We start from the raw sequence: 12,504 nt of genomic DNA, 5'->3' as shown, positions 1-12,504 counted from the left end.
GGAGGTAGTTACCTGGGTGCTTTGTTTCAGGAGGCGGTCACACCTCTTAGGACTGAGTCTTCTGATTTGAAAAGTGGTCAAGGATAGGGAGGTGTGATTTCAGCTGAGACAAGTAAGAGGATCCAGAGGGCAGAAGTGTCAGCCTCTGCAATTGTCCCAACAGGCTTGAGGTTCTCTCAGCTTGTTTGGATGAGAGTGCGGCTGCAAGGTGGGTGAGCTGACTGGCTATGCATTGTGGTAAGGGACAGTATAGTGAGGGGGATTAACACTTCGCTGCAACAGAGTCCAGATGGCTGCGTTGTCTGCCTGGTGCCAGGATTTGGGATAACAGCTCTGGACTGGAGAGGAACTTACAGGGGGAAGGGGAGGATCCTGTTGTCATGGTCCATGTACGTACCAACAACATGAGTAGAAAGAGATTCTGCATAGAGAGTTTGAGGAGTTAGGCATTAAATTAAATGTTTTAAGTTTATTTGTGTCACAAGTTGGCTTACATTAACACTGCGATGAATTTACTGTGAAAATCTCCTAGTTGCCACACTCCGGCACCTGTTCAGGTACACTGAGGGAGAATTTAGCATGGCCAATGCACCTAACCAGCACGCCTTTCAGACTGTGGAGGAAACCAGAGCACCCAGAGGAAACCCACACAGACACAAGAACGTGCAGACTGCACACAGACAGGGACCCAAGCTAGGATCAAACCTGAATCCCTTGTGTTGTGAGGCAGCAGTGCTAACCACTGTGCCACCCACAGAAACTTGAAGCTTATAATCTCTGGATCATTACCAGTGCCATGTGCATATTGGCATAGGGTAAATAAAATTAAAGAGATGAGTACATGGCTTAAAGACTAGTGTGGGAGAAATGGGCTTTGATCCTTGGGGCACTGGCATCAGCACTGGGAAAAGTGGGGGCTGTACCGTCCATAATATTCAGAACAAATGAAGGTTGATGGGTATGGTCTCATAGCCATTACAGAGACATGGTTACGAGGAGATCAAAGCTGGGAACTAAAGTTTCAGGGGTACGTTATTTTTCATAAGGACCCAGGAAGGAAGGGTGGTGGCGTAGCTTTGATAGAATGAGCTGGAATAACTACGATAGCAAGAAATGATCTTGGATCAGAAGATATAGAATCCATATGAGTGGAGGTAAGAAACGCTGGTGGGAGTGGGCTATAGGCCCCCCTAACAATAGATGTCCTGTAGGACAGAGAATGAATGAGATAATGAGGACCTGTAAAAAAAAAAGGATGTACATTAATCATGGGTGCCTTTAATCTTCATGTGGATTGGAAAAATTAAATTGGCAGAGGTAGCCATGAGGAAGAATTCATAGAGTATATTCAAGACATTTTCCCAGAACAGTGTGTTGTGGATCCTATGAGGGATCAGGATATTTTGGATCTAGCAAGTTTTTACTAAACAATCTCAAGAGTAATGGATTCCCTAGGATACAGTGACCATAACATGGTAGAATTTAGCATTCAGTTTGAACGTGAGAAATTTGGGTCAGAAACAACTGTGCTAAACTTAAGGAAGGAATGTGGCTGTAGTGGACTGGGAAAGGAGTTTAGCAGAACAGGTGGTTGATCAGCAATGGCAGACATTTATGAAAATAGTTCATGACTCACAATAAAGATATATTTGATTGAGGAAAAACGATTCTAGGAAGAGGATAAACCAACCATGGTTAACCAAGGAAGTTAAGGATAGTATTAAACTGAAGGAAAAAACGTACAATGTTGCAAAGATTAGTGGTAAACCAGAGGATTGGGAAAGTTTTAAAAACCAACAAAAGATTTTCAAAAATAAAGAGGGAGAAGATAAACTGAGGGAAAACAAGCAAGTAATATAAAAAATGACAGTAAGAGCTTCTTTAAATATATGAAAAGGAAGAGAGAGGTCAAAGTGAACATAGGCCCCTTAGAGAATGAGGCTGAAGAAATATTGAGAACCTGGAAATGGCAGAGGAGTTAAATAAATATTTGCATCAGTCTTCACAATGGAAGACACTAATAGCATTCCAAAAATACTAAATAATCAAAGGTAAAAGGGGGCGGGGTAGAGGAAATAAATATAACTATCACTAGAAAAAAATACAAGGGAAACTGATGAGCTAAAGGCTGGTAAGTCCCCTGGACCTGATGGGTTGCATCCTAGAATATTAAAGGAGGGAGCTACTGGATAGTGGATGCACTGGTAGTAATCTTACAAGAATCTTTAAATTCTGGAAAGTGCCAGAGGATTGGAAAACTGCCAATGTAACATCCTTAATCCAAAAGGGAGGGAGACAGAAACAGATATCTATAGGCCAGTTAGCTTGATAACAGTCACTGGGAAAATTGTAAAGGCTGTAATAGCAGAGCATTTTAGAAGTACAAAATATAATCAATGCTAACAGGGGAAAACTAACAAAAAAAAACAAAGCAAAAGTAGAGAGTTGATTAGAGGCAGACAGCTGGAGAAATGATGTGAATTAGTCTATCAATGGAAAACAAGTATTTTACAAAGGTGACTAGAAAAAACAATGGGGCTATAGAAGTGGTAACTTCAAAGTGGAGAGATACGAAAATGTACACGTACCCGCCAAAAGCTGACTCCACAAGGGGATAACACCAAAGGGAAAGAAACAGAATAACTGCAAAACATTGAGAGCTAACATCAGAACTGCAGCAAGTCGCAGCTATAATCTCCCAAGAGGAGCAGCCATTTTTCACCTTCACTGAACCAGAAGACTTTCCCAGATGTGGCCACCTTTACTTGACTATGATAATTATTTGCTGGATTTAGCTCAGGATTACTTTTAATATTGGATGTTGATTGGGAAAAGAGGTGTCTCAGAGTTCAAGTAAATGTAGACAGTTTTGGGGACCAAGGGATAGTTTAATGTAAAATTGTGTATAACCACCTTAAGTGTCATTCAGTATCATAGTCCTTCTTGTGTGCGTTTTGTTTTTAAATTACAACATTTAAAAACAAATTTTTTTGTTACAAATCAGTGTTCCAAGTTACCCTTCTGGGTTTTGAGACACCTTCGCATTTAATATCAGCGTAGTTCGTAACAGCAAGCAGTGTCAGGGTGGCTTCATGAAGGGGAAATCATGCCTAACAAATTTAGAATTCTTTGAGGTGGTAAAGAGCAGGATAGAGGGAACCAGTAGATGTAATATTCTTGGATTTCCAAAAAACGTTTGATAGGGTATGCACAAAAGGCTCCTTAAGATAAAAGCCCATGGTTTTTGGAGGTAGTATATTAGCATGGATAGAGAATTGGCAACTGAGAGAAGACAGTTGGTATAAAAGGAGCATTTTCAGGGTGGCAATCTGTAACTAGTGAAGGGCTACAGGAATCATGTTGGAGCCATAATTATTTAAGTATATATTAATGTCTTGGATGAAGGAAGTGAATGCACTATTGCCAAGGTTGCGGATGACACAAAATAGGTGGGAAGGCAAATGGTGAGGATGACACAGAGTTTACAAAGGGATACAGACAGGTTAAGTGAGTCGGCAAAAACTTGACAGATAGAATATAAGGTAGGAAAATGTGAAATTATGCATTTTATAGAATCATAGAATCCTACAGTGCAGAAAGAGGCCATTCGGCCCATCGAGTCTGCACCGACCACAATCCCACCCAGGCCCTATCCCCACATCCCTACATATTTACCCACTAATCCCTCTAAGCTATGCATTCCAGGACACGAAGGGCAATTTATCACGGCCAATCAACCTAGCCTGCACATCTTTGGACTGTGGGAGGAAACCGGAGCACCCAGAGGAAACCCACGCAGACACGAGGAGAATGTGCAAACTCCACACAAACAGTGACCCGAGGCGGGATTCAAACCCAGGTCCCTGGAGCTGTGAAGCAGCAGTGCTAACCACTGTGCTACCGTGCCGCCCTATTTTGATAGAAAGAATAAAGGAGCTGAATATTATATAGAGAAAAGCTGCAGTAGAGGGACATGGGAGTCCTCATGCATAAATCACAAAAAGATAGCATACAAGTTCAGCAGGTAATTGGGAAGGCAAATGGAGCGTTGGCCTCGATTTCAAAGGGAATGGAGTACAAAAATGGGGAAGTCTTGCCAAAACTGTACAAGACACCAGTTAGACCACACCTGGAATACTGTGAACAGTTTCGGTCCCCTTATTTAAGATATACTGGCATTGGAGGCAGTCCAGAGTAGGTTTACTAGGTAGATCTAGGGTATGGAGGAATTTTCTTATGAGGACAGGTTGAATAGCTTGGGCCTGCTCATTGGAGTTTAGAACAATTAGGCAACATTATTGAGACATATAGGATTCTCAGGGGGCTTAACAGGGTAGATACTGAGAGGTTGTTTCCCCTTGTGGGAGATCTAGGACTAGAGGCTATAATCTAATGGGTCGCCCATTTAATGATGTGGAGATGCCGGCGTTGGACTGGGGTGAACACAGTAAGAGTTTTAACAACACCAGGTTAAAGTCCAACAGGTTAAAAATAAACCTGTTGGACTTTAACCTGGTGTTGTTAAAACTCTTACTGTGTTCGCCCATTTAAGACAGAGAAGAAATTATTCCTAATCTGAGGGTAGTGAATCTGTGAAAATCTTTACCGCGGAGGACTGTAAAGGCTGGGTTGTTAAATATATTCAAGGCTGAGATGGACAGATTTTTAATCAGTAAGGGAATCAAGATCACATCAGATCAGTTATGGTCTCATTAAATGGCGGAGCAGTAGATGGGCCAAATTGCCTACCTCTGCTCCTACATTTTATGAAGTCCATTGTCAACTTGTCTGACAAGATCACGAACCTACGTCTTATGGTCAATTTAAAATATTTAAATCCTGCAAATGCTACAGAATATTGCCAGTTAGGCAGCATTAGCGAATTCCCAGCAGGAAATTTTACAGCTTGCTAAAAACAAACTGGCCACAAAGGGTTAAACTGGAGAAAACCTCAACATATTTGTGGAAGATACCAACTGGTGATATTACTGACAGATTATATCTAGCTTAATGTTGTCCCCATATTTGGAATAATTTTATATACGCAATGATTATCCCAAACACACAGACTTAGATGTACCGATACATTTTGTAAATTGGGCTCAGGAAAAAAAAATAGTAAACTCAGTCATTGGGCGAGCTTGCTCCCCAGCCCTCCCTCCCCTTTGCTCACAAATAGCTCCAAAAACTCAATCTATAGAGCAGTCCAGATCTGTTTATGACATTTCATATCAATCATGTCTCTAGTTTTGGCAAATTCAGCATTTTGTTGTTATGTTGGAAGTACAGAATAACTTCTCAGATGAATTCATGCATACCCAGTACTTACCTCCCCCACCCACATCAAACGGTGCCAAGTTTTGAAAGTATTTACACACCCAGATGTGGCTGGGAGACAGGGAGCAGTGGCATTTGGTAAAATAGGTGGGATTGTGGGAGTTGCATTGTCCATCCCACCTCTGCTAGTATCTTACCAGTGGCAGGCTAGGTTGTGGATGACCTGCCCACCCTTATTCCAGTGAGTCTCTGAGGTACCAACTAATGACTATTTAAGGCAACGTTCCCACTAATTTACCAGCATCAGATGGGCACTTTGCCACCCGGGGACTTGACAGCTTCCCAGCAAGCTTGGTGAAGGGGATCAGGGGGGCTTCCATCTGATCGGGCACCCTGTGCCTTTCTGCTGTCAAACCCCCATCCCAAGCGGGTGCATACCTGATTGACCCTGGCAATCTGCAATGCCACTTGTACTCTGTGCCTCCTAAATGGTCACTGGTTTAAGTAAGGCCTGCTGCAGTGGCCACTGCTTCCGGTGGCCCTGATGGTGGTGAAGAGGCTGGGAACAGTTGGAGGCAGGACATCCTGCCTCAGAGGGCATTGGCCATGACTTCAGGTAACTCATTTCCTGAACCAGAAAAACTCAGTATGGCTTCCAGGGCCAGTGGCCGTGCACTGAGATTTCCATGTCAGATCCTAATTTGTTTCCGAGTACTTTATGTTTGGCAGCCTGGGTTAGTGCTCTGATACACCTTGCAAATGGAATGATTCAAAGTGTGTTTGATTTCATTATTATGCCAAGCAGTCCATATGGGCAGACCCAAAAAGGGAGACAGCACAAATCACTTCATTCGTTGCTGCACACCTTAAGTGTGGTCTGGTCTGGAACAACTGCAGAGACAGAGACATTGGGTAGTTTGAGGGGGCTAGAGAGATAGGACAGGATAGGAAAATAAAACAGCGTGATTTATTCTTTTTTTATAAGCAGTGCCCCATGCCAGCCAGTAAGATGACATATTGCACTTCAAGTTCAGGAAACAGATTGTGATGAATGCCTTCAAAATAAATTGTGAAGGTTTTCTGTTTTGACTACGCAAGTGAGAATATTTTCCCAGGACTATTTTTTTCTGTTCAGCTGTTAACATCAAACTCTATGTAAGGGAAATTCTGCTGGTATCAATAAATGCTCTTTCATGGATAAGTGCTCTTTCACAGAATGTCCACAATAATAGCATGAATAGTGTTAAAACACAGAGTAACTAGGTTACAAGTATCAGAACTGTAACCATGTCATCTTCCTTTAGTAGAGATTCCGATACCTACTGGACCACAGACTGACACTCTTATTTCACACAACTTCCCCAGTAATTCAAATGCCTTTATTGCAAGGACATTCTGGGAAAGCTCATGAAAATGCAACAATATGAAAAAGCTGCTGACTCAATCTCACTTATGTATTCACACAGGAGATTTAAAAATGTCCCACGTGTTCTTTTTAAAATAGTAGCATTCGGAAACTTGGCTTGCAGCAAACACCTTTTAATTTGTACATAGTGTATTTATAATAGAGGCACAATCCGGATATTAACTTCAATAGCAAATAGTGACTGACAACCATGGAGAAAAAAATTAAATAATGCAATTATGATTTACATTAAAATATGAGGTTAATTTAATGTTAAATATTTGATATACAGAATGCAGACGGCATTGCCACAAAGCTTAAACAGAATGACAATCCAAAGAATTACATGTAGGAGCATTAATTTCAAAGACTGTCCACATAGAATGAAAAATAAAATCAGTGAATGACAGTAAACTACCAAAAAATAAAGTGAGCATGGCCAGAAGATTGAAGCCAAGTGCAGCTAATAGAATCCCACAACAGAAATATAAGGAGGTAATAATTAACGCAATCTTGTTTTTCTCCCACCTCTACCCCTTCCCCTCGTCACCTTGGAGGTGGTAACAAGATAATAGAGAATCGTAAAACGTTTCAAGAACTTCAGCAACATGACAGAATGGGAAAATGTATTGTTAAAGGCACACGATTGTAGACATAAGGCTGGTACGTGGCTTAATTAAAGTTGCACCTTTAAGAAAATCGCAATGATGTCAAATCAAAAGCAAGCAAATCTTGTGAGTAAATGGCACCAAGTTAACATACTTCCCAATGTCACCAGATATTTGCAAATATTAATGTCACTGCTTGATGCTGTTGTAATAAAATTACATATTGCCCTCCCTGATGCAATCTCAAGGATTTTTATTTGACAAAATTAACAAATGAATAAACAGTCTATTGGAAGTACAGTACTGGCTGGAATTTGGAGTGCTATAGCAGCCATTTTACTCAGCACAGATGCTTCATTCAGGGGCTATCTATCCTATTGCTCTGCAAAGTCATTACATTTTGCTTGATGGTTCACTTGCTTTGTGAACTCAGGTGCCCTTTTTGTGAAATAATCAGTATATAAAATTATCAATCATGTTTTCAAACAATTACACTGTAGTGACCAGAAGACACCAAACAATCTATAGTTTCTGTTCAGTGCAAATCTGAGTGTAGATATATACTAACTATCCCCCTCTAACCCATGTACAAAAAGGAATATTTTTCTTAGGTTTTGGTCTTATAAAGTTTATTTAGTTACATAAAACGACCATATTCAATCTATTTTTTCAGATTAACATATAGCAAAAAAAGTGAGAAACAGCTATATCATTGACCACAATTTTACTTACTGCTTCCCTGTCTCATAACATGGAAAAAAAAGAATTCAAATAGATTTTATAACTGCATCAATCGTATCTTCGGCTTTCGAGACATCACTGTTCCTCCAGCCAGGAAGGACCGTCAGAACCAGGAGCCTTCAACTTGATGTGGAATTGTTTGAGCACCTGTTCAAGTTGTTGCTGGTTACCAGCAAAATAGGCAGATACAGCATTGTGAAAGAGGAGGAGCTGGTTGTGCATCACTTTAATCTGTGGAAAGGCAGAAGCAGCACTATTCAAATCTCCTTCATTCACAAGTATACAGTGCAAGATTTGGTAAACAAATCGCCAGTAACTTCTCCCGCACCTTAAGACAAAAATGCAACATACGGACTTACCTCAGAACTATTAATATTTGCCCCAATCTACTCAACAAAATCACTCTACAACTTTAAGACACAGCTAACTAAGTATGAAATACTATTATGTTAAGTGCACTTATACTATACACAAAACACTACGTGATTACCAAAAAAATTCTAAGTCCTGAATGAGCATGAAAACGGGAGAAGAATTGTGCCTTTTTTTGGGCAATTGAATCTTACCATACTCTGTGAAAACAATCTTGACAAACTTGAAATTCACCAATCTTTTCTTTCTTTCTTTGTCTGCAACTTGCATTATTATTGTTAATGCATCATTGGGCAGGGCCTAAATCACCCGAAAGCCGGCTGATAGCAGCAGAGACCGGTCAGTGCCTTGGCTGCTATCAGCTGGCCTCCGTGGGCTAAATCCAGCCCTCCAGCCCCCACCCTGTTACTGCAGCCGATTGCCAGCACCTCCCCCTAAACGATTGATTTCTCGTGATCTTACCAGCTTGCCTCGCCCATCAGCCGGCGGGCGAGAAGGTAAGATTACGGCCTACCAATTTCAGAATTTAAATAGAATTGTATCACTCTTTTGACCTATGATTTAATTTATAGCAATAATGGACATTTTTCGTGGAGCTTGACTTTATAGCTTATTCGGTTGCAGAAAATAAATGATGCATTATTAATAATATTGCAAGTTGCAGGCAAGGAAGAAAGAAAAGATGCATTTATTTTGTGCTTTTCACATCCTGAGGACAACCCAAAATTTTTTACTTTTGAAGTGTAGTTACTGTAGGAAGTATAGCAATTAATATGAAGACAGGAAGGCCATATAATATATGTTAATAGCCAGATAATCTACTTTAGTGATGTTGGTTGAGGGGTAAATATTGGCCAGGGAGAACCCTCCACCTGCCCGAATGGGTGCAGCTCCAACGACATTTAAGGAACTTGATGATATCATCCAGAACAAAGCAGTCCACTTTATTGGTACCCCATCCACCACTGATGCACAGTGGTAGCTGTGTGCACCATCTACAAGATTCACTGCAGGAATTCACCAATGCTCCTTTGACAGCATCTTCCAAATCCATGACCTCTACCGTGTAGAAGGACAAGCCAGCAGATGCATGGGAGCACCACCACCTGCAAGTTCCCTTCCAAGCCACACACTATCCTGATTTGGAACTATATTGCTGTTCCTTCACTGTCACGGTGTCAAAATCCCTGAGTTCCCTTTCTTACATCACTATGGGTGTACACACTGCAGCTTTTCAAGGGTATTTAGGAATGGGCAGTAAATGTTGACCTTGCCAGGGACGCCCACATCTTGCGAACAATTAAATAAAAAAAGCTTAGACAGTGAAAGCTTGATTTCTAAAATTGGTATAAATCTAGCACAAAGCTTCACTCAGTAGGAACTTTAGTTAGCTTCAAGGTGAACAACCTAACCAGGCATCACTTACGACTCCCAGTGAAGTTCTTGAGTTCCTAGGTTCTCCATATTCCCCATGCAATGGCTGGTTTGGCACTAGGTATATTTGTTTTCAAATCCCTCTAGGCCTCCCTCTTCCATATCTCTGCAACCTGCTCTGAACCACTGAAAAATCTCCATTCCTTCAATTTTGCTCTCTTGCACAACACTGACTTTAGTCAGTGCACCTTTGGCAGCTTGCCGTCAGCAGCGAGAAGCTGTGAGCTTTGAAATTCTCTCCCTAAACCTCTCCTCCCTTCTTTAAGATACTCCTTAAGATTTAACTTTTAGATCAAGTATCTAATATGTGACTCAGTGTCAAATCTTGTTTTATAGCATTCTTTGAAATGCTTTGAGAATGTTTACATCACTAAGGATGCTATAAATGCAAGTTGTTGTTGTAAAGGTCTGATTCCCAAAGTCAACCACAATAGGAAGTATGATGCAGCTTGTCAGAGTTCAGCTATCTTCTCAATGGAGCTGGAGTGCCTATTACTGTCTGGAGGAAGTTCAACCTCCTCTTTACATCCTGTTGCCCAATGTAAACTGGAGGAACAGCACCGGATTTTCTGATCAGGCACGTTACAGCCTTCTGAACTTACCAACTTCAGACCATGAACTCTCTCCTCCATTTTGATTTTTAAAAATTCCTTTTTTTTTCCAACCCCCCTCCCCACAGAGGGCCATCTGTAGCTTGTTCTTATGTTTGCTTTCACAAAGCACTGACCCTTATTCTGCTATTAACTGCTATCTATCCTTTATGTCACTTTCAGTACCTTCTTTCGTCTTTAACACTACCATAAATGTTCCCTTTCTCTTGTGTCCATGACATCTTTGTCAAATCTCTCCTGAGCTCCCACCTATTCCTGACCTTCGTTTCACCTGCCCCACTCCTCCTCAACAGTTTAAATCCATCACATTTCTACCTCTCTTCAGCTCTGAAAAAGAATCATACAGACTTGAAGCATTAATAGAATCCCAACAGTGCAGAAGGAGGCCATTCAGCCCATCATGTCTGCACTGACCACAATCCCCCCAGGCCCTATCCCCATAACCCCATATATTTACCCTGCTAGTCCCCCTGAGACTAAGGGGCAATTTAGCATGGCCAATCCACCTAACGCGCACATCTTTGGACTGTGGGAGGAAACCGGAGCACCCGGAAGAAACCTATGCAGACACGGGGAGAATGTGCAAACTGCACACAGTCATCCAAGCCAGGAATCGAACCCAGGTCTCTGGCACTGAGAGGCAGCAGTGCTAACTGCTGTGCCACCATGCCGCATTTATAGCACCTAAGGGGCAATTTAGCATGTTCCTCTCTCCATAGATGCTGCCAGACCCAGCTGAGCTTTTCCAGCATTTTCTGTTTCTATTTCCTCTTCACATTGACTGGTTTGCTGACAAGCAAACCCCCTCTGCTTATTTATGTCAGGATCTTTGCTGTGGTGTGTTTAAAATCATTTTGTAATGATAACATGCCCTCATACTTCCTTTTGCTGCAGCCATGTGTATATACAGAGTTACAGTTAGTCTGCAGCACAGAAACTGGCTAATTCACCCAATTGGTCTAAGCTGCCATTTACATTCTACACAAATGTCAAGGAGAATACTGTGCATAGAATATTTTACTTTGTAATTGCAAAAGTCTGTTCATTTTACAGTGATGACACATGGGGAAAAGTAATTCGCTGAATATCAAGCACACTGGGATATTCTTTGGGTGCAAGATATTATACAAACACAATTTTTTTATTTGATCAGGATCGTGCTCGTCATTTATTGTAACATTATAGCCTTATGTTCTCAGTCCACCTAATGCAAGTCTAATTTTGCCCTTAAATGAAGAAGCCCTTACTCATAAATTACCTCCACTAAATATTTGAAGTGTTGAAATTATTCCTTTGTGGTGCTATTCGGCCACCTTCTAGAATTATGATGTGCTGGATCAATCTCTAATGCTAACCATATCTGCATGCATTTCCTGTCAACTTTTGCCAGGATAACTGCCAATATTCACACTTATAATAGGGATTGGATTGTCTACTGTCACACTCCAATTCATCTTCCCAACAGTGGTAGCACTATAATCTGTCATTTTTGCACCCCCAAGTTGCACTGAAATTCCTGTGGTAATTCCAAAGCTATTTCTCTGCTTCGCAAATTACTATAGGTTTTGCTTTTTAACTAGAAATATAATGTAAAATTAAGTTGTCCGAAGTTATGATGATTAGGTGGATTAGCCATGCTATATTGTGCCTTAACATAGAACATAGAACATTACAGCGCAGAACAGGCCCTTCGGCCCACGATGTTGCACCGACCAGTTAAAAAAAAAAACTGTGACCCTCCAACCTAAACCAATTTCTTTTCGTCCATGAACCTATCTACGGATCTCTTAAACGCCCCCAAACTAGACGCATTTACTACTGATGCTGGCAGGGCATTCCAATCCCTCACCACCCTCTGGGTAAAGAACCTAAAGTTCCAAAGATGTGATGATTACATAGAACATTACAGCGCAGTACAGGCCCTTCGGCCCTCGATGTTGCACCGACCAGTGGTACCAATCTAAAGCCCCTCTTTAGGTGGATTAGCCATGGTAAATGCATGGAGTTACAGTGATAGGACATAGGAGAAGCCTGGAATGCTCTTTCGGAGAGTCAG

At 41.3% G+C, this 12,504-nt stretch overlaps 1 protein-coding gene across 13 annotated transcripts in view; it reads right to left on the bottom strand.

The window, feature by feature from the left end:
* Positions 1 to 6,797: 6,797 nt before the first annotated feature.
* arfip1 (ADP-ribosylation factor interacting protein 1 (arfaptin 1)) overlaps positions 6,798 to 12,504 on the bottom strand; it is a 179,464-nt gene continuing 173,757 nt past the window's right edge. For 9 of the 13 annotated variants that reach the window (XM_078212690.1, XM_078212672.1, XM_078212737.1 and 6 more), the window contains one exon: positions 6,803 to 8,262. In XM_078212690.1, coding sequence (XP_078068816.1) covers positions 8,107 to 8,262 — 156 coding nt within the window. In that variant the 3' untranslated portion in view covers positions 6,803 to 8,106. Of the gene's footprint in view, positions 8,263 to 12,504 lie in introns of all 13 variants that reach the window. The other 4 variants (XM_078212709.1, XM_078212765.1, XM_078212717.1 and 1 more) reach the window with 1 other exon arrangement.

Source organism: Mustelus asterias, chromosome 1, assembly GCF_964213995.1.
Source record: "Mustelus asterias chromosome 1, sMusAst1.hap1.1, whole genome shotgun sequence".
Classification (NCBI taxonomy): domain Eukaryota; kingdom Metazoa; phylum Chordata; class Chondrichthyes; order Carcharhiniformes; family Triakidae; genus Mustelus; species Mustelus asterias.
The sequence above is the reverse complement of the archived record's forward strand: the minus strand, read 5'-3'. Positions and strand labels throughout refer to the sequence as shown.